At 41.0% G+C, this 23,212-nt stretch overlaps 1 protein-coding gene across 19 annotated transcripts in view; it reads left to right on the forward strand.

Moving 5' to 3' along the window:
* Positions 1–43: 43 nt before the first annotated feature.
* spag9b (sperm associated antigen 9b) overlaps positions 44–23,212 on the forward strand; it is a 50,927-nt gene continuing 27,758 nt past the window's right edge. For 6 of the 19 annotated variants that reach the window (XM_039789307.1, XM_039789302.1, XM_039789304.1 and 3 more), the window contains exons 1-4: positions 45–821; positions 12,851–12,971; positions 15,871–15,941; positions 17,484–17,581. In XM_039789307.1, coding sequence (XP_039645241.1) covers positions 522–821; positions 12,851–12,971; positions 15,871–15,941; positions 17,484–17,581 — 590 coding nt within the window. In that variant the 5' untranslated portion in view covers positions 45–521. Of the gene's footprint in view, positions 822–12,850; positions 12,972–15,870; positions 15,942–17,483; positions 17,582–20,408; positions 21,017–23,212 lie in introns of those variants that run through there. The other 13 variants (XM_039789309.1, XM_039789310.1, XM_039789311.1 and 10 more) reach the window with 7 other exon arrangements.

Genomic DNA, 23,212 nt, shown 5'->3' on the forward strand with positions numbered 1-23,212 from the left:
ACAATATGTTTATTGCCACTCACACATTTTTACAACATTGTATTGCTTTAAATGTTTTTGTGTGCACTTTTAGCTTTGGCGTTTTGCAAAATTACACATCTGATATTCTGTATATACAGATACAGATAAATTACAATCCGATCCGTTCTTTCTGCAGTGTTTACTACTTTGCTATGTCGTTTAAATGCGTTCATCTCCATCTTTCCGACAGCACTTGAAGGCAGCAGCAGGAGCTCATCTGTTGGGCAGGAAAACTAATCAGGAGCCAAGTAAAGACTTTTCAGTACTGCTAGCTACTCGGCTAGCAAGCTTTTAAAGTCAGCTGTCCGTACGACTAATTAATACAGATTCTGTTTTTTTAAGTACAGTCTGTCTTCTGTAGAGTACACAATATTCAAGCTATGTTTTAGGAACACCGTTTCTTTGCGCTGAAAGTAGTAAGGCGGACAGCCTCTGGCCAGCTGAAGCTTGCGGCTAGCTTATTCGTTAGCTGGGAAAGACGTGCAAGTGGAGGCAAGAAAATGGAGCTGGACGACGTAGTCCTGTATCAGGACGACTCGGGCAGCTCTGCCATGATGTCCGAGCGGGTCTCAGGTCTGGCCAGTTCAATATACCGCGAGTTTGAACGGCTAATCCAAATATACGACGAGGACGTAGTGAAAGAGTTGATGCCGCTGGTCGTCGCCGTACTGGAGAACTTGGACTCGGTGTTCGCTGTCAACCAGGAGCACGAAGTGGAGCTGGAGCTGCTGAAGGAAGACAACGAGCAACTCGTCACCCAGTACGAAAGAGAGAAGGCACTGAGAAAACACACAGAGGAGGTGGGTCTGGTTTCACCACATCACTGCCAAACTAATTTATAACCTGGTTTATAGATTAGAGGCTCGTATTATGTGCTTTGGCACGGAAAGATGAAATGCCAGACCCAATTCAGAAATCTGGCAATTCACTTTTGGCGATGCTTATCAAATATGTCATGTCACATTAATCACGAATTAGTACTTTTATTTTTTTTTTTAATGAAATGCATAAACCATTATTTCATTAGGCATATTTACAGAGCCCTAGAAAGAACTTTTTTGAAGAAGAATTACACTTTCTAAAGTGGTTGTTGATACTTTTCACGGCCCACTATCGGGCATTTTGGCGGAGGAAAAATTGATGGAATAGCAACTTGAAGTCTCGTGTATGCATTTCCTGAACGGCGAGTGTCTTGAGTTTGAGAAAGAGGTTAAAAAGACCGCCCTGTAGCAGCCAGTTACGATCATTTGCCGGAGCGCTGACTGTACTTTGGCTGCAAGTTCATCCCACCATGGATACCAGCCCACTCCTGGGACCCACAGTTGCAGTTGATACGCGCCACTTTAGTTTATCTTGAAAATCTGAACATTCATTCAGTCGAGGCTCAGACAAATGCAAACCAATGAGTGGATATCTTAGGGCTGGACGATATGGAGGAAATCAAATATCACGATATTATACCTGATACCGCAACGATACTGTAGTGTTGACTATTGGTGCTTCCACAAAATATCTACACAATGAGATTTTTGATAAATAATCATCAGTAATGTGGATATAACGATTAATTGGGTAAAGGCAAATAATAGAACAGCTAGAACAGTCTGGTAAATTCAGAAAATGACATCACTTTACTGTAATGCAGCCTTTAAAACCAGGAAAAGACAACACTTATGCCATATTACAATATCCAAAATCTGAGACGATATCTAGTCTCATATCATGATATCGATAAAATATCGATATATTGCCCATCTCCAGGATATCTCAACATTCATGCAGTCAAGGCTCAGACAAATGCAAAACAAATGAGTGGTTTGTTTGTCCGATGGTTGCTTTCTGCTGTCTCCAAAATACAAATTTGAACCTCAGTGATCACATTCAGCTTCGTGACTAATGACCATCTCGCTGCCCTCTCATTTGAGCCAACCTAAATGACACACCTATTGACACGCTGTTCATTCCTTTGCCGCTTACAGTGCAGTCTGTGTTTGGACGGTGACAGGTTCACAGCTGTTATGGTGCTGCACTAGCACACTGGGTCTCAAACGTACGTGTGTGTTGTTTATGCGGTTATTAAGTCAATAGAAGTCCTAGTTTTGTTCTACTGCACTGCATGAAAGTTTGGGTTATGCTGTATATAAAACGGTTACAATTGCACAGTGGTCATCCAGTATTAAATCTTGAATGTACAGACACTAAGCCTGTGTTAAATCCATGGTAGCAACAGGCACACTGATGTGATGAAAGCTGTTAGATCAGTGCTCTGTGCTTTGCTTTAGAAGCCTATTAGCACAAACTCATGTATGCACTCTTTCCTACCGTTGCCATAACCTATTGTTATATAGTGGGTACCGAGAGTGTACCGTATGTATGTAATAAGGTATCCTCTCAATCAAAGGTCCAAGGTACTGTAACTCCTGTTGCATCAATCACACTAACAATGTGTGATACGGGTGGTAATGCGATTGGTTGCAAGACATCTGTGATATAAACGCTGGTGTGCCAGAGAGCAGAAGAGTCCTAAAACTAAAATGTCTATTCCTGTTTCTGTTGGAATCATAAAATCTAAAGCTAATAGTAAAAAAAACAAAAAAACATTTGTGAGCGAAATAGCCTTTTTTCCCCTTTTCACCAGGTACACCAAACTAGAAGGCAGACTGTGGCGTCGCCTCACGTCGCCTGTGTCTTGGCCAAAAATCTCAGTTTGTTCAAAAAGGGAATGTGGATATACTAAGTGTCGCTATGCTAACCCTCCGCTGGATTTATGAGGAGTAGTACACATGTTCCACCAAAGCAAGTTCCTTCCCGAGGCTATTTTGCAGAGGCCCCGCAGCTTCGTTCGGCGCTTAGCGATTGTGATTGGTTTAAAGAACTGCCAATAAACCAGAGCACCTTTTTCTCCCATCCCCGAATGCTGTGTGGACTGTCCAGACCCTCCTCCCCAGCGCTGTGGAGGAAGGTCTTGCAATGCGAGACCATGCTGTTTTTTTTTTTGTTTTTGTTTTTTAAACCTGACGTCACCATATTTGGAAAAGTGGGTGGAGCTGGGGAGGATGATGAGGCTGAGCCAGTGTTGTCTATGGTTTCAGTAGAGCTGTGCTAAGCTAAACGGGAAAGAGTGAAATGTGCAGATTTTCAACCCACTGAAGCGAGTTATCTGGCAGTCTTGCCGGCAAGTAACCGCAGACCTCCTTCATCTGCACGGCAGTACACGGAGCCAGTTTCCCTGAAGATAGGCTTGGTTGGCAAGGTGCTACCGAACTATGAACAAGACCTCTGTAGACCACCAAAATGTTCCAGTCAACTTTTGATGAGGTGAAAACACACAATGACTATGTTTACAAGCTGTCAATTTTCGGGTTATAGTCGGGTTAAGGTCACTATTCGGGTTTCTGAAACATTCAGAATAACCCGTTTACATGCGTGAGCAGAGAGAGTTACTCCTGTATACATGGAATTTGTAATCAATTGGCAATATCCCGACGTAAACGGCGACGCACGTTTAGCGTCTGGACGTAGCCTACGGACAACCTTAAGACGCAATAACTTTTCGGTCCCCTTCTTATAAATCTCACTATCTCGGTACTTTCTGCCGTCAACAAAAGACATTATATTCATGGTTTTCACCACACTAATAAAGAAATTGGTTTCCTCCTCGCACCAAAAGTGTGGTGCTGTGCTGCGTCTCGCCATGTTTACCTCTACTTCTTGTTTACTTCCGGTATACTGCGCGTGCGGTTTTCTGCATGGACATATATATAACTATATTATTGTAGTATATAATTATTATTATTATAACTATGTTTTCTGGCGCATACAAGAAGTTCCTCTACTCAAAACCAAGATTCTTGCGATAGAATACGCGGAACACAAATCAATGTTCCTTTTGATGGGGATATGCCGATACGTGCGTTTACGATCCAAAATTTCGGGTTAGAAAAGGGTAACCCAGGTAGCATATTCGGGTTTTTTAAAACCGGAATATGAGCATATTCGGGTTTTTGCCGGTGTTTACATGGCCGTGCGCGACCGGGTTATTGCTAATATTCCGGTTTTGAACGGGTTATTGGCTGCATGTAAACGTAGTCAATGAGAGGGTCACGGCTATTTTAATGTAGACAGTGCCATGGTTAGCATCGCTAAGCCTCTGAACTGACTGACCGGTCGGCAAGCATCCCCTGCTTTTAAAATAAACTGGACCATCCATCCAACCATCCATCTTCGTCCGCTTATCCGGGGTCAGGTCATGGGGGCAGCAGTTCCAGCAGGGGAACCCAAACTTCCCTTTCCCGAGCCACATTAACCAGCTCTGACTGGGGGATCCCGAGGCGTTCCCAGGCAACGGTGGAGATATCATCCCTCCACCTAGTCCTGCGTCTTCCCCGAGGCCTCCTCCCAGCTGGACGTGCCTGGAAAATCTCCCTAGGATCATAATTACAAAATTATAATTATGCTGTATTGAAGGAGACTTGAAACTAGCGATTGAGGTCATAAACTCATTATAAAAGTTTTTGCTAAGGTAATAAATTAAGTGATCAGTAGGATCATTTCCCCACAGACTTCTATTAATTAATCAATGAAAATTACATATTTTCTGGATTTGACCATTGTTTACCATTAATGTACACAACTAATAAAAAAAAAAAAATTAAATATATATATATAAAAAATATGTATTTACATTTACACAGGTATAGTCTTTTTTTTCTTCTTTTTTTGACATTTGAATGCAGAAGTATTACATATTATGTCTTTAATCCCAGCATAATTAGTGGTGGCCAACATGATTTAGACTGGAAAAAGATCAAACTATAAATAGGGAATTATGATTGAGAAGATAACACAAAATCATTAATTTCTTAATTAAGTTATGCGAGTCAGGATTAGAAAACTGTTTTCATGTGCAGTTTTTGCCACTTCTCAGTTGTTGACATTTAACTTGATCGTTAAATGTTGAATGACAAGTGCAGCAGGTCACAGAGCAGTGTGTTTTAATAATTTATGTCCTGTCGTAACATGTTGCTAAAGCTTTTAGATAGACCAGTGCACTCGGGATTTTCCATTGGTGTGTTATGGGCTTTCATTTGTGAAGAGCTTGTTACCTCTCGCTACTGTGTGTAAAATACCACACACACACACACACACACACACACACACACACACACACACACACACACACACACACACACACACACACACACACACACATTATGCAATTTGAAACTTTTGACTTCTTTAAATTACCTATTTAAAGCATTATGTCAGCTGTGTGTGTGTGTGTTTGTGTGTGTTTGTGTGTGTGTGGTGATTTTTAAAGGGGTGATAGAATGATTATATAGGGTATTTCACACTGTTCCTTATGGTCTCCTAATGGGGTATGTAACATTAGTTGGGCTGAAAATGGCCTGGTTGATATTTTATTGGCCCTTATGCATCCCTGTGTTTTGGCCCTATTTGTAACAAGAGCTTTTCTTCCAAATATGGTATGGTCATGAATATTTAGATGAGCTGCGCGCTGCTTGGTTGAGCCTTAGCCCCGTACACACACGTAGAGACGCGCGCTGATTGGTTGAGGGAATCCCCAATACACACACATTAGAAACGCGACAGAATCTCATATTCCAGACATGCAATGTTTCCTTACCAAATTCACTTCTGAGACTTTTTTATGCGAGAAATCAAATATATAAAGCTCAAATATGGGCTGTTTTACGAAAATGGATGGCTAATTGCAAATTTGGTAAAACTGTGTTTCGGAGTTCAGCTGCCTGTGTTGCTGCCTCGCCGCCCGGCCTGACTTCCTCCACAGACCCTGGCCTGCTGTGAGCTGATTGAGCTCCGGCACGGCTGCTGCAGCCCACAGCACCTCATACCCGCGCAAAGTCACCGTTTGGGCAAATGGACTACTACCAAACACCGCTGCCCTGACAGAGCTCCAGGGCCTGCATCTCCTCTCTTCCTGCTAGCTAAATGGCCCGTGTGTGAGAGTGAGAGCACAGTCAGCGAGCTTGTTACACCAGCAATCTCTTACCACATGTTACACACATGTCATGCCACTTAGCTATACAAAATATACCTAAATGTCTTATAAAGCTAACAACGGTGTCCGATTTCAAGTTAATGAATATTTGTGAGCTGTAAGGGTTTCGTTAGCTGCGACTGTCCCTTCCATCCTATGTGTACAGATTGCGGCTAGTTAGCTTCATTTTTGGTCGTAATTCCAGTATATTTACAGTTTGAATTTCGTCACGCCACTTATACAACATCGAAGTAAATGTTTTTTATTAAGCTAACAACGGTGTCCGATTTCAAGTTAATGAATTTTTGTGAATTCCAGAGGAATTCTAAGAGGAGGCTAGCTAGCTCATTGATAGAGCTCCATCCAGCCGAAGGCTCTATCAATGAGACTCACGGACAAGCGGCGTTTATTTCCCCAATTGTTTGTTTAAATAACTCAACACATTATAATTACACACATTAAAAGAGTAACTGGAACCTGTGGTAAGAGAATGCTGGCGTAACAAGCTCACTGACCGCGCTTTCACTCACATACACCGGGCATTTAGCTAGCAGGAAGAGGGGAGATGAAGGCCCTGGAACTCTGTCAGAGCAGCGGCGTTTTGTAGTCCATTAGCCCAAAACGGTGACTTTGCGCGGGTATGAAGTGCCGTGGGCTGCCAGACGTAACGGAGCTCAATCAAGCTCACAGCAGGCCTGTGAAGGGAGGCAGGCCGGGCGGCGAGGCAGCAACACAGGCAGCACCGGCCTCTGAAGTCCGACACACAGTCGGACAAAATTTGCAATTAGACATTAATTTTCGTAAAACGGCCCATATTTGACCTCTACATAGTTGATTTCTCGCATAAAAAAGTCTCAAGTGAATTTAATGGTAAAATAGCATATGAACAATGTATACAATTTCTGAGATCTGCACGACCTAGATTCAGAAGACTAACTGATCTCAGGTCAGTTGTGTAGCCTATGCAAATGTTGGGGCGTGACTAGGGCTGGGCGATATATCGATATAAACAAATATATCGATATATTTTTAAATGAGATATGGAATTAGACCATATCGCATATATCGATATAGTTCAAATGTGATCCTTGCTCCCATAGATATGTCGCCGTGAGGTTCTAAACATACGTCAAAACCCGCCGCCATCTTGGAACAGGGGTCCGAAGCATTCAGATCAACGCTAAAGATGCCGGACTTTTGTACTGCTTAATTATGTTCGATAGAGGAAATGAAAAGAACAAACAGCATGGATAACATTTAACAGGTGACAATGTGTTTTATGATTATATATGCCGCCTCCAACAGCAATCTGAGCTCCGCGGCAGCGGAGGCGGAGAGCCCCGTGGCGGCCGCAGCGTCTCTTCCCCGGCAAAAAACACAGCTTCGTCTCGCTGCTGCGCCGGGTCCCCGCTGATCCAGATCGGACCAGCCAAAGACAGAGTTGTGACCGTTAGGATCTTACACGTAGTCCAGGACGAACTGTGTGTCGATATCGGCCGGAAAGTTCCACTAAGTTTGCCGGGCGGCCGCGACGGAAAGAAGCTACAGCGGGGCAGCGACCGTCTGCGGCTGCAGGATGTGGAGCTCAGTGCCCGTTAAAATTACATGTAACGCTTAAATACATACAGAAATAAATAGTGGAGGAATGAGCCTGGACATTTCAGTCTGTTTAAACTTCACCTTGAAGCAGAAACTCTTAGTTCAGAAGGGTGAAGTTTCCGTTTTGAGTCAGATCTGTGAACCGATCATAATAAATTTCTTTGTTTTGTAGTCGATAGTTCATCTTTTAGTTTACTTAAGTGGAAGCAGTATCAAGTGGAAGAATGGGACTATAACCTAGGCTTACAGGCATGAGGCATTACATTGAACAAAGTAGATTATATTAATATCAAAAGCTTAATTGACCTTTGGAACGAATCACAAATAGCCTATGGAGCTTTGATTTCAAAAAAGTTACTCCTGTTATACAGTATTTAGGTTTACATTTTATTGTTATTTGAACAGCTGAGCATTTAATCATGAACCAGGTGAAGAAACCGGTTTATTATTTATTTGATTTTGCAACTGTTTCTATGAAACTACTTGTGACATGTCAAATTTGATTTGGGCTTTGACTGAACATTTGCTCTCACTTCGCGGAAAAAATATCGCGATATATATCGTATATCGATATTCAGCCAAAATATATCGGGATATGACTTTTGGTCCATATCGCCCAGCCCTAGGCGTGACAAACACAGAGACTAGAGCCAAATGAGGAGGAGCCGCAATAGTTGACGTCAACTATGGGGCTCGTTGAGATTCGCCCGTTTTCAGAGGCAGTTTCAAATAGTGAGATTTGCAGAGAAAAGAGGTGTCAATGGGATTTAGAGGTTCTATGCATGTCCTAGTTACCCACTAAACTGTCATTATTCAACTATGACAAGGTAAAATCAGTTTTGCATTCTATCACCCCTTTAAATGAAAACCTTGTAAATCTTACACATGTTGCATATTTTAAACAGAGTCATGTTGTTACATTAAGCAATAAATGTACATGTGATTTATGATAAAAGTTGGTGAAAATAATAATTGAATACAAAAAAAGTAAAACTGAGACCAAAGGTTGCTATCTCATTCAGTGAATGCAGAAACTACATCTTTCCAAGTATTATAAATCAAGGGTAGGTGTGATCAGCACTAAATCTCAGCAGTTTCCACAGTTTTGTATCTGCGCAAAATCAAAACAAATGCACCAGCATGTCTCGTGTTCTCGAGTTCTCCACGAAATTCACAGTTCATATTAATGTCGTTAAGTTCCTGTGCACTGAACCCCTGAGGAGTCATGATCAATGATTGACAAGTACAGCTGTATCTACAGCAGTATCTTTCCTTGCATGTGCTGTTGAAGTTTGACTTTCTATATGAATGAAATGTATGAATGAAGAGACAATGAGCTGTCCCCCATTGTCTCTTTATTCATCCTCAGTGACTACTGTTGCTTCCTGGTTCTGGATGATGTTTGTCGGGAAAGACCTACCAGATATTGGGAGTTTACTAAAAATAAAGGGCATTAGGCAAAATGTAAAAATAATTCTATCACTGTTTTGTCAGAGGCGCTAAATGGCAATGTATGTATTTGAAAGCATGCTGGACATCATTGATAGTATTGAGTAAGACAGGTGATGGTCAATTTTCTCTATAGACATACACCTGTTTAGTCCACCACAGTCCAGTTTTACAACAATTGCCAGATGCAGGAATCCATGACGTCTGTGTGCGCACAAGTTGATACCAGTTGCGTTTCACGTTGTTAAACTGTCACACAATGACAGAAATTCATAACACCCTCAGACTGTTTAAATGTAACTGTTAAAAAGTCTGCCACTGCACCAAACTCAATGGAGGCGAATGTGAAGCATGGCACAGACTTTGCAACTAAGCTGCTCGTTTGGGTGACAAGTCGCTCTTGAAGCAAATAAGCACATTAATCTTACCAAACAAACCCATTGTACGAGCCAAGTCCTGCTTTTCGCTGCTGCAAGCCCAGAGGAATACCTCCTCTTAGTAGTTTGTCTCAGCAAAAGGGGAGGAAAAGGAAAGGCAGGAAATTCTTGGGGGAAAGCAGCACTTCCCTTTAGTTCTTTTGTCCATTCAGGGTTGTCTGCTGACCCGCAAAAGACCACAGACTACTTACATATAATGCCAGCTGATTGATTATCATTCATCATTAACATGAAATCTATTAATACACAGAGCAAGAGTATTGATATATATGGTAACATATGAGGCATAGCCTCCTATGACATGAGCAAAATGCTGGCCGGTGATAAGAAAGACCGAAATGTGACTGACGATTTTAGCCATGCTAGCAGCGTCGCCATTGCAATGGCTAAGTCGGCCGGCCATTCACTCCATCACCCATCTCAGTAACTATGGGATAGATTGCCATGCAATTTTGTTGGCACAGTTATGGCCCCTAGAGGATGAATCCTACTGGCTTAATTGATCCCCTGACTTGTCCTCTTGTCAGCTGTACTTTTATAGTGCTAACGTTAGCATGCTAACACGCGCATGGTAAACATTATACTTGATAAACATCCGCATGTTAGCATTGCTATTGTGAGTGCGTTTGTCTGTTAGCGTTTAGCTCAAACCAGCACTGTGGCTTAGTGCAGTCACACAGAGCTGCCAGCATGGCTGTAGTCTTGTCTTTTTATTTAACCACTGCAGCAGCCAGTATGTTTATCAGCAGCTGTGTGTGTCGTACACAGCCCAGGAAAAATCATGCAATATAAATAACTTGATTTCAGTAGGCTTTAATTAGCAGGCTCAATTTTCTTCTCACCAAAAATGGCTGCATGGTTGGTAACATTAGTATTATTAACTGTGTCATTATAATGGAGTGATCCTACTAGACACACTGCAGTAGTTCTTCGATCAGTTCATTGCCTCTGATTTCCAAGGCCTTACACTGCTGTTTCCCAAATGTCCCAGTAGCAACCCACAGCCAAAAGCACCAAAAGGAGTTGATTACATTCTCTGCCAATTGAGTGCCAATACAATGGAGCCCTGTCTGTGTGGGTGTGCACGCACTTGTGCTGGACCCACGTGTGTGTGTGTGTGTGTGTGTGTGTGTGTGTGTGTCTGTCTAAGTGTTTCTTTGCACTCGGGGACAAAGGGAGCATTATACAGGCAGCGTAGGGGGAAGATTGCACGTTGAAACGCAGGAACACTCATTCTCTGGAGCGTTGTCATATGCAGAAACCTCCTTCCTGGCTCGTATGATCAACCGCAGTGTGAGAGAGGAAGATGTTGCGAGTTGTTCTAAAGACTGTGTTGATACAAAAGGAGGGTATCGTCGGCATGTGTCATCCATACAGTACGAGAGTCTTCGATGGTGTTAATTGGTGTAAATCTAAGGAGAATCCTGCATTTTCTGTAAATCTTTATTGCTGTCAGCAGTTTAAAATGATCAGAAGCTACGGCCTGTAACTGTTTTAGCTTGTCTTTGTGTTGTAGTTACGTGCAATTGCAGATTAGGGGGCACCCGCCACTATGAACCCTCCTGTCTGTTGTCTAGCTCAGTGCTATGTTAATGCTCTTAGTAGATTTACATGGGAAATGCTTCATTACTACCAGTACCTTAGTTCTTAAGATGCTCCCTGCCATGGGCTTTCCAGACCCCACAAGGCCCTCCGTAAATCCTCACCCTCAATCCCCAAATAACTCCCTTACCCTCTTATAGGTGAGATTAAAGTCAGAATTCTGAGAATAAAGACAGAATTCTGAACTCAAATAAATGTTTCACCAGTGGCCCTAATCCTCTTCCATAGTTAAACATCACATTCAATGATGAATAATGGCAAAACAAGAGCTCTACACTGAAAGAGCTTTGAGAGCCTAAAGGCAGAGAAAAACATCTCAGCCCATCAATGACTGACTTGTGTTTAAAAAAAGAATAAAACCAGGCTTGGTCTTCAGAGAGAGTTCACAAAAGCATCTTGAAGAAACGCCATTGTTAGACACCTCCAGTCTGATGTCCGTATAAAGAAGAGGCTGTTTATAACGGGGAGCTCAGGTGATCTCCTTGCGGATGACATCCAGCCTCTGCCCGGGGCCCGGCTACAGGGCCTCTTATCCACAGTGAGCACTGAAATCACAAGACTGCATGTTTACAGACTGCAAGTCTTTGTCTCTCATCAGACACCTGACTCAAAAATCAGCTGAGATATCAATAGATGAAACGCAAATACTTTTTATTTTTAGAATTATAGGCTGTAGCCATTCACGTTTACTTGTCAAAGCAGTTTGAATGTTATGTTATATTATGTGAAAGACGTCCTCTGATAATTATGTCACATCTGGCAAATGGGGCCTGCATCTTAAGGTTTTATTTTAATATTCAATCGGGTCTGTAGTTATGAAATTTTCCATTATTTTTGGTGCAAGTGCGAATTCCCACACAGTCCTATTTTCTCATATGTCTTTAGTGTGCATCACCAGTGTTTTCAGGCATTTACTTTATTCTGGTTCTTCTTCACTTTTTCTGGATATTTGTCCCTTCAGAGACCCTCTTTTGGTTAGAGCTCATTAAAGATCCATCTAGTCTAATCTATTCACAAAGAAAGTGTAAATTGCAATCAGGGGGCAATGGTTGAACCACCTTAGATTTGGGCTGAATGGTGGATTTGTGGCTGGAGACACTTTGGGAAGCTGGGTCGAATCCCCACGTGTCCATTCTGTCTCTGACCCTGACCACTGATATCCATTTGTCTTTCTGGGATCAGTAAAGTAACCGATGATGAACATTATTCTTATCATCTTAATGGTTTATTGTAAATGATGGTGTTCAGAGTGCACCAGATGTGCTGTGTGATAGTTTATCCTGATATGAAAACAGTTATAGAGTTCTTAGTCCCCCGATCCCCTGAGAGAAGGTGTGAGGTTAGTAACAACGGCTGCTATGAAAGTTGAAAAAAACAACCTTGACACAGATATCGACTGTTACTAACTTGTCAAGGAAACTCTGCGCGCACACACACACACACACACACACACACACACACACACACACACACACACACACACACACACACACACACACACACACACACACACACACACACACACCATAGATGGTGATGATTGTGAAGTCAGTCAGAGCTGACCAGATGTTGAACTGACTGCCACATTTCTGTCTCCTGTTGTCATAAACAAACCATCTCATCAGTCAGTCACTAGGAGTTGCACACGTTTACAGTGAATTCCAGTGCTTTGATAACAAATGCTCTGTTCTTTTCCTCTACTTCCTGTCTTTATCTGCAGAGGTACATCGCCTTAGAAGACTCCCAGGACGGCGAGAAGAAGGATCTCCAGTGTCGGGTTGTGGTGTTGGAGTCACACACACGTCAGCTAGAGCTAAAAACTAGAAACTATGCAGATCAGAGTAAGTCCACAGACACTGGTTTTCATGCACTGGCTGTATTATTGGAAAGTGTAACACACACACCACACGCACACACAGGCTATATACCCTGAAAGCAGCATTGACAGCAGGTCTTGTGACTGTTTGATAGCCTGATGTGCCAGAGGGCAGATGGACTCCCACGCCCCGTCTGAATAAAGGCCATTAATACATACTATGAGTGGTTGCCTGTCAAGTCTGCTAAATAAGCAGGTATACAATATATGTATACAAATGTATTCCAAACCCAGAAAGGTTCATTTGGAGTACAGGAGAAGTTTAGAGTTCAGGACAAAAAGCACCGCTAAATGCCTAAAGCATTCACTTAGAAGGAATTAATCATTGTCTTCTTGGAGGTAGGAAAGACATTTTGAATGTAAAGGACAGTGTAGTCTTCCTTTTTAAAGGGGTACTTTGCCGATTTTCAACCAGCTTTTTTATCACAAAAATGTCGGTAGTATGTGTAAATGAACTATGATAAACTTCCTATGGTAAACTTAGAAAATCTGCTTGTTTTTGTTTCACCGCAGGACTGACCATACACTCAGGGAAAATTTGAGAGCTCTCAGCTAATTTCTTTTTTATTTCTTTTGACGTGACTCTTCCCTTTTTCTGTTTTGTGAGTTTCATTTGTCTGTAATTAGGTTTTTAGACTGAATTGGCAGCAATGTGAGTTATATTACTAATCTGGGTGTGATCGTGCCAGTAGGAACACACACAGTCTAACTCTATAAACCCAAGGACACTTTAATGAATGCAAACACACGGTCAACTTCTTTTCCTGTTTATTAATTTTTCTTGTTGCATTACTTTTTGAATTAGTTTATTTTTTTATGTAATGTTGCCTTTACTGGATCATTTACAATATAGAATGACACAACTCAGGGATAGGTGGTGGTGAAAAGACTTGAATTTGGGACTAGATCTGAAATGGTTAGCCTGCTCGAATAATTGGTAAGTCATCAACAGAAAAATAATTGCCGACTATTTTGATAATAGATTAATTGTGTCAGTCATTTATCAAGTGGAAAAAATGCAAAAACGTCTCCGGTTTCAACTTTTCATATGGGAAAATGGGAGGATTTTCTGCGTGTCTTAGTAAACTGAATGTCTTTTAGACTTTTGGTCAGACAAAACAAGACATTTGAAGATGCCACCATGGGCTTTGGGGAGTTATGATTGGCGTTCATTTGCAATTTTTCACATTTTTCCTGATATTTTATAGACAAACCCAATAATTTAATAATTGGAAAAAAAAAATCTGCAGAGTAATCAATAATGAAAATAATCGTAAATCGAAACCCTACTTGGGACCTCACAGCTACATGGTATGCATGAGTCTCAGACCAGGGGACAGGAGAGCACCCAGGTCAATAGAACTCAATAGGTGTCTTATTGTTTTTGACAGCCATGTTCCCTAAAAATTGCATCAAAGGAATTCTGAAACAAACTCGGGTAAACCGAAACATTCCCTATGAAATTACGGTTTATTCAGTATTGAATCAGTGGGGCCACACCCTAACAATCATTTGTTTACCTTCAAATTATTATCTCTCAAATGTAAGTATTTGAAGTAAATTGTTATGAGAAGATCCGTTCTTTCAACAAGACGTATTCAGGCTTTTCATGTGGGGCTTTCCTTTAGGATCACTTCCTTTTACTCTTCACACCTCTGTATCTGACCATGGTTATTTCTGCTCCACTCTTGAACCACTAGTTCCTCTATCGGCTCTATTATTAGCACACCGGTCACAGTTTACATCATTCTATGCAGCTGTTGTCTGAATTGTTGCTATTCATTGGTCGCGTAGGTGTTTTTATTTTTAAATTTTTTACCAAATCCTGTACTTGAGCCTGGTTAAACACCTGTGAATAAGGCTATTTGAAACCTGTGCTGCAAAGCATGAAGTAGGAAAGGTACTTAGAAATCAACTCTCAGCGGATGCTCAGTGCATGGCCACTTCTTTCGGATTTGTGCCACTGTCCCGTATTTGTTAGATGGCATTTTGATTGGCTGGCATTTGAAAACGCACGAAGACTGTCGGGCTGTTTTGACTACAAACTGATGTCACCTTAGAGCATCAAACAATGGATTACAACTGAGGCTGATGGATGCTCTGTGGATAGGTGTGTGTGTGTGTGTGTGTGTGTGTGTGTGTGTGTGTGTGTGTGTGTGTGTGTGTGTGGTGTGGGTGTGGATTGTTCATAACCTGCTTTTTTTTTTCTTCTTTTATTGTTTGATGGTAAACATGAAATGTGTAGTTTTTACCTTGTATTTTTTCACCACTGTTATTTCCATTCTTCACCTTGACTTTACTTGGACTATTATTATTACAAACCACATACATTAAAATGACCACCGTTAACCGAGAGCCAAGGAGCTGCTGTGTCATTTTCATTAGCTGTTGATGAAGTGGAGTGTTTGATTGAAATTTTAATATGACTTAAAACATTGATGATGATGACGATCATTGTTTTTGATTTCTTATCCGAGTCTGTGATTCAGAGAGGTGAAATAACCCTCTCAATGCTCTCTGCTTGGTGTAGCTTAGGAGGGGTTGGTTGATGCGTGGTGGCCCTCCTCTGGCTCTGAGATGTTATTGCAGCAACGACTCTGCCACCACATTCAGTACTTCAGAATTAACTGATACATGAGTACATGTGGGGTAAATCTACTTGACTTCCCACTGGGCAAATAATTTGTCAGTGAAACAGTTTGATTCATGATTTGTCAAATAATTGACAAAATGACATCAGTTAATTCATATAGAACAATTGCCGTTTTGGGACAAAGTTCCCTCTTGTTTTCAGTCAATCTTGCTGAAATCCAATGGATTGTTTTATCATGTAATTTGAGTAATTGTTTCTCTTTTTCATCCAGTTGGCAGATTTGAGGAGAGAGAAGCAGAGCTCAAGAAGGAGTATCATACTCTTCATCAGAGACACACAGAGGTATGCTGGCCTGGGATAAACCTGTGTGTTTGGTTAGGTTCAGCACAAGTTTTTTTCATCTGTGCATGTTCTTACACAGTAATGCATACATACAGTAACAACATCTCGCATTGTGTTTTTTAGACTCCACACAACCATTCATCCAATTTTCCAAAGGCGCATTCTGTTTACTAATCTGATTTCATTTTAAAAGGCAAACTGAGAAAACATTGGAGAACCCTTTTGCAATTATGAAAGCACATAATGTAATATGAAAACTGCTGCCCTGGTTAAAAAAAACAATGCAACTGATCTCAGCTGGTATTCTGTCTATAATGGAGTGGAATGGAAATTTCTAAGTGACCCCAAACGTTTGACTGGTAGTGTATATCATTTTTATTCCTGTGTCCTTTACACCAGGGTCATGATTCAGAAATGCATATATACTGTTGTACATGAGTGCATTGTGCACTACAAGTGAACAAAGAAACAGAAGGCAAAGACAAATCCAACGAATGATGTTTAGGATGCAGAGATAGAATCATAAAGAGGCAAATTTGCAGAAAGGTATAAAACTACTTCTAAAGTCCTGGAAAATAACAGAACCGAGCTAAAAGAATAGAACATATTAGAAGTGGTCTCTGACTCAAGTCAAAGACTCCAAGAATCACCCTGAAATACTGAGTTCTGTGGCTAAATTGAGAGATGTCCCACACTGTAATGCTACAGTATATAGTGGCCAGAAGGAAGTTGCACTGGAGGAACTTAATTGGACACAGTTTATCACCTGTTAAATGTGATTGTAGCCGCATAAGGCCAATGAGCTTTTCAAAAACATTTAAAGAGGAAATGGTGATAACAAACGACTCATTATCACTATTTCCTCTCTACAGACTCAACATACATTACCTGCAGAAAATCTGTTAGAAAAAGTATGTTGAATTCAAGATTAAATCCCAGAAATGGGTGAACAAAATGGTGATAGTAAAAGGTTGAAGAGCGAGTGAGAGAGAGAGAGAGAGAGAGAGATAATTGTATAGCTGACCTGTGAGTGACAGAAAAACAAAGGTGCTGATTAAATGATGAAGTATCCAAACTTGAATAATGTTTCTGCTGAGCCATTGGTCCGCCTTGGTCTGTTCTACATTATGCATCACTAACAGATGCTCCAAAACCTCTCAGGCTTCAACAACCAACTGCTGATCTGAATAATGTTGAATAGAGAAGATGAAAGCCTAATAAAAGTTGTCACTTGCACACTGTTGCTACATCTGCATTATTAATTGTGTGTCTGACTGTCACAGCTGTGTCTGGACACAATATACCTCATATGTCAGTGACAAATGATGGTTACTAGTGGTAGGAGTTCTCGTGACCATTTATAATCAAATATAAGTTTGATAGTAACATAGTCATATATTTTTTTTTTTAGTAGTAGATTTTAATACAGCATATAAAACATAAAACGACACAATCTGTATTATCCAGATTGCAAAATAATTGTACATAAATAAGAACATTTGAACTAATTCCACGACTCCCTGTGTGTTGCATACCCTCCAGATGATCCACAGCTACATGGAGCACCTGGAGCGAACTAAACACCAACATGCGGTCACAGTAGCAGAGTCCTCTGATGCAGGCACATCAGCCAGAACACGGTGAGACAACCCAACCACACTTTTTTTTTTTTTTTTTTTTTTTTTTTTTTTTTTTTTTTTTTTTTTTTTTTTTTTTTTTTTTTTTTTTTTTCTCTCTTCTCTGCTCTCTCTTTCAATTTTTTCAATTTGTTGCTTTATTGGCATGACAAAAAAAAATACATCTGTGTTGCCAAAGCATAAGAACAAACATACATATAAAATGACAAGGAGTAAATACATCTGATGTAGTTGTAGTAGTAATAATAATAATAATAATAATACAAGTAAACATATTATAATTATGTTATAAATGCAGATACTAAACAACTTCTGTGCTGTTCCCTCAGAGGGTACATTGAAACAATATATATAAAAAAAGAATACAAATAACATAATAAATTAGAAAAGAAATGATAATCTATACAATTCTCTATTTATTTAGCCTTGTATTGTGGCAGGAGAAGACATATTTAGCTGCTAGCCATGCCGTGTTTTTATCTTCCCCTAATAAAAAAGGAAGCTTTTTGTCCTCAGTCTCTCTCTATCTTTTATTTATATATATATATATATATATATATATATATATATATAAATATATATATATATATATATAAATAAATAAATAAATAAATAAATATAATACATACACACACACACACACACACACACACACACACACACACACACACACACACACACACACACACACAGGGTTTGTTCATTCTAAACAAAGTCACTGTGTTCACCCGAAACCTACATCATTTGTCAGTCCTATAAAGACTTGGACTTAAAATGTCCATATAGCAAAGTCTTCGAACATCCATTTGGACTTTTAACAGCAGTTTAATCAATGATACGGCTCTCATCAGGAAACCCTTTCTTTTAGAGACACTTTTTTTGGGGGGGGATTTCTTTATTTGAAAGGGGACAGTGAACATTAATCAACATTAAAACAATGTAAATGTTCCAGAGTTAGCTCAAAAGTGCTAATTTTCATCGGTAGTCCCCCACTTAACACCTTTCTACACTCTGGGTCGACACAATGTCAATACTGATTGTTAAATCAGTATATTCAAACGCTTTGTTATGTAATTGGTATCAGGGATTTTTGTTAATAAAAAATCAGCCAGTGGACAGTTGGAAGGTTGTTGATGAATTTTCTTGATTAGTGTAGAGTGATATTTGGTTTTGTTTTAAGATATTGACACTAACTGCAGGTAAACCTTATGAAATAAATTAAACTCCAACTGCAATTTTTATGAATAGCCAAAGTTTGGAAGGGAGACCTTCATTATAAACCAAAGGCAGGAATTCAACTGGAACTCAGTGTTCCAGATCCACAGCATGATGCTGCCTTCACTAAGTCACTATGCTTCTTAATGGGGAAGCTTTGGTTATGCTAAGGGATAGTGTTTGGTTTTTACTAATAAAGCGTTAAGTACAGTGGTCAAAAGGCTCCATGGTCCTTTCTTTCACTTAGTCTCAGCCACTTGCCTTATGGTAAACACTAGTTCAGATGTTAACACACATGTAAACACCAGGGCAACAGTTATTGTATGCACAGGCTCTCCTGAGTTTTTGAGAAGGGCCAGCTCTAGGCACATTTACAGCGGTGTCATATATTTGTGAGGGGTTTTCAGTCTTTCAGTGGACAATTCATTGTATCCTGATTGGTTCTATTCAACAATATTGTTTTGGGGAAATATAGATTTGTCCTACCGATGTGTTTTCTTTTAGCCACAATAGCAGCATGGCTCTTGTAATAGCAATGTTGCCATTTGGTCAGTCAACCACTTTGTTCCAGGCTGAAATATCTGGACAACTGTTGTATCGATTGCCCCGCAGTTGTTTTTACAGACATTCATGGTCAGAGGATGAACCCCAATGACTGTGGTGATCCCCTGACTTTTTATCTAGCACCACCTTGAGTTTTATATTCTTTTGTTTAGAGTGCAACATCTTGACAACTGTTGAATGGATTGCCATGAAATGGTACTAATTTTCATGACCCCCTTTAATAACTTTGGTCATTGTTTGACTGTTCCTCTAGCGCCACCATCAGGTCAAACTTTCTATTTGTCTAATTCATAGGGTTTATGTTTATGCCCCAATACCTGCAAAACTAATGACATTTTTCACACCCTCAGCTGTTCTTTGTATTGGGAGCTAATCAGCAAATGCTAACATGCTAAACAAAGATAGTGAACGTTCTAAATCCTGCTAAACATCAGCATGTTAGCATTGTCATTGTGAGGATTTTAGCAGTATTTAGCATTTAGCTCAAGCACAGCCTCACAGAGACGTGAGCTGACTCTTGTTGCCAAAAAAGTGAACATCCAACAGCTGTTGGATAATCTCTCCGTTCAACTTATTATGCAACAAAGGGAAATTGGTGTGTCTGTAATGATATAAATGCCACTATTTAACAAGTTTAGTTTGTAGAAACATTATCACCGTGGCATTGACAAAACAGGAAATGGTTCCAGGAGGTGTGACTGGTGGTTAAAAGAATGGCACTGTCATGTATATTTTAATTGACCACGGAATGTATTTGTGCATTCAGGCAGCCCCTTGTATCTCCTAGCTCTTCACTATCCCTGCAGTTAATGCAGACACACTGCCAAACACACACACACACACACACACACACACACACACACACACACACACACACACACACACACACACACACTTTTTGATCAGTCTCCCTGTGTTGCAGCCAATAAGCTGCAGCCTGAGAGAAGGCATACGAAACGAGCTGCCTCAGCACCCAAAAGAGAGAGGGAGATGTAGAGGGAGGGGGGGGAGGGGTTGCCATCAGAGTGAGAGAGGGAGAGCGTCAGAGTGTTCGACACTGCACAGCGGCAGCTGCGTCGCATCTCGCCAGAGGATAAGTAGAGTGAAGGAGGAAGGAAACCAGTTATCACCTGCTAGAGGAAGACACTGGAGGAGAGGAGCTGCTGCCAGCCTCTTCCTGCTCGCTGTGGACGATCTACTGCTCCGTGTGCTGCTGCTCTGCTTCAATCAATCACTGCTGCTCAAGCCACGAGGATTACTGTTGTTTTGTCTGCTTTGACCTGCTCCCACTCTCTGTCTGCCTCACAGTTGAGCTGCAGTATACAGAGCTCACTGCTCTACTGCTGTAGATATACTTACAGTGGGTAATGTCCAATCAGAGGTCTGCCAAGGTGAATTTGGCGCTTCAGTGATCCCCACCTCATCTGGTGTCATCGTCTGTGCCCCTCAACCTCCTGGTTAAGGCACTGGGCCATGATCTGGGGGGGCCATGAGCCCCGGGTGTATGCTGCTGTTTGTTTTTGGCTTTGTAGGGGGAGCGGTGGTCATCAACTCTGCTGTACTAGTCTCTCTGTCAGTGCTGCTGCTGGTTCACTACTCTGTCTCTACCGGCGGCTTACCTGCCCTGCCTTCCTTACCCTCCTTACCCAGAGCCAGCAGGTATTGTGTGTGTGTGTGTGTGTGTGTGTGTGTGTGTGTGTGTGTGTGTGTGTGTGTGTGTGTGTGTGTGTGTGTGTGTGTGTGTGTGTGTGTGTGTGTGTGTGTGTGTGTGTGTGTGAGTCGCTAAATGTATGTATCTTCCCAGGTATAATATGTGTCTATGTAGATAATGCCTGTTTATAGCCATGCAGTCGTAGTGTTGCTGCCATGTGGGTGTGTTATAGTCAGACAGTATGAGACTGCACTCTAAAAGTAGGTCAAGAGAGACAGGAATATCTGAAAGACTACACCACCTTAGATATTTTAATTTTGCCAGAGTTTATAGCTGTTGCACGATTATTCTCATAATTGAATTAACATCTTTTCCCCAGATGAAACCGTGGTGGAGGACTGTGAGTTTTTTTTCCCTCACCCCTCAGTTCAAATAACAAAAGGCAGCATTGGTCACCATCAGTGGCCTGCATGTGACCTCTCAATATGGTGGTGTGTCCATTGTTTTTGGGCTGCTGCTTTTCATTGCTGCCTGCCGGCAGCCATTGTTGTGCTCGACTGTACAATATTTTTTTTCTACCTAGCCACTGGAGTGAGGATAACTGCTGGTGTGTACCTGGTCTGATGCAGTGGAGAGTGCATTGTATTTATTTCCGTGTGTTCCTATGCATTCCTGAATATCATTGGACTTTCAGTGATTAGAGTTGTTGTGAAATTGGAGTTTGAAAATGAACACCTCCATGCAAGAGTGAGCTAGTTTGTGAGTTTTAATATAAGGGCTGTGGGATGTTTCCTTGCCTCTGTGTGTCTCTCAGCTGGCCTCTTTCTAATAACACACATGGCAGAATGCATCTCCAGTCATAGAGATACACACAGACCTAAATGGATGTGTATTATTGCCTGAGCTAATAGGTGGGAGGTAATGGAGTTTATGAGTTTTAGTTCTCTTCCTACCACTTGAGTGCCAAATGGTCCCAAGGGAGTCTTTGCTACAACACCTCTCTGTGAAGTCTTGACTCACATCACACATTCTGTTTTGTTTGGTCTAACTGATTACGTTATGCTGATCTGCTTCCACGGCACTGAAAAATGGGCAAATTAAAATGCCTGCCCATTTAATTTAGCAAAAGCAAATGAAATGTACAACACGTCGTGTAAATGAGTTCAGGCTTAGTGAAGTACAATAGCTGTTGCACCAAACTTTATTCATCACTTCACACTACAGCCTTTTCTACCAAGTGTCAGTCTCTCTGTAGGAGAGAGAGGGCCAACACATTGAAACTAATGAGAACATGTCCAACCTGGTTTATATAGTATGCAATATATTCCGTACCTTGCACTTTTTATTGCACAGTACAAATCACATGTTCTTTCACCATGCTGTTGTCAGGACTGCTTTCCCCACTTAAGGTCTTCTTTACTCCCAAAGCAATCAGGCAGACTAGCAGTGTGGCTCTAGGGATGGTGATGTTGGTCTGTCGTCTTGGCACAGAATTCACTACAAACATCCATTGTACCCAGAGGATGAATCCTAATGACTTTGTTATTCTCTCTTAGCACTACCAGTAGGTCAAAGTTTTCACTTATCCACTGATATACTCTATCTTAACATCTGCGAGATGGGAGTGCAACAACAACTTTGTGCAGACATTCATGGTTCCCAGATGATGTATCCTACTGACTTTGTTGATCCCCTGTCTTCTCCTCTGGCACCATCATGAAGTTGACATTTGTGGTTTTAATGGATGGATTGATCAGACATTTAGTACACGCACACATTCATGCTCCTCTCAGGAGAAATTGTCAGAACTTTGGCAAACCCCTAACTTTTTCTTTTAGAGTTGTCATCATCACGGTCAAAATTTCAATTTGTCCAATACTTTGGTGTATGTACCTGCAATGACAATGACATCCCAATCAGCCTCTGCTATACTTTATAGAAAATGTTAGCATGCTAACACGCTAAACTAAGATGGTGACCATGGTTAACATTTCATGTTAGCATTGTCATTTTGAGCATTGTGACATTAGAATTTAATTCAAAGCAGCGCTGCCTGAGTACAGCCCTTACAGAGCTGCTAGAATGGCTGTAGACTCTTGGTCTAGATTTTTGTATGTTCTAATTACGTAAGAATAACTTAACAAACAGGCCAATCTCTCAGGCACTTTTTGTATTCCTTGGTTTCAGAATTTCTGTTTTTTTTT

The sequence above is a fragment of the Perca fluviatilis genome, chromosome 21, assembly GCF_010015445.1.
Source record: "Perca fluviatilis chromosome 21, GENO_Pfluv_1.0, whole genome shotgun sequence".
NCBI classification, from domain to species: Eukaryota; Metazoa; Chordata; class Actinopteri; order Perciformes; family Percidae; genus Perca; species Perca fluviatilis.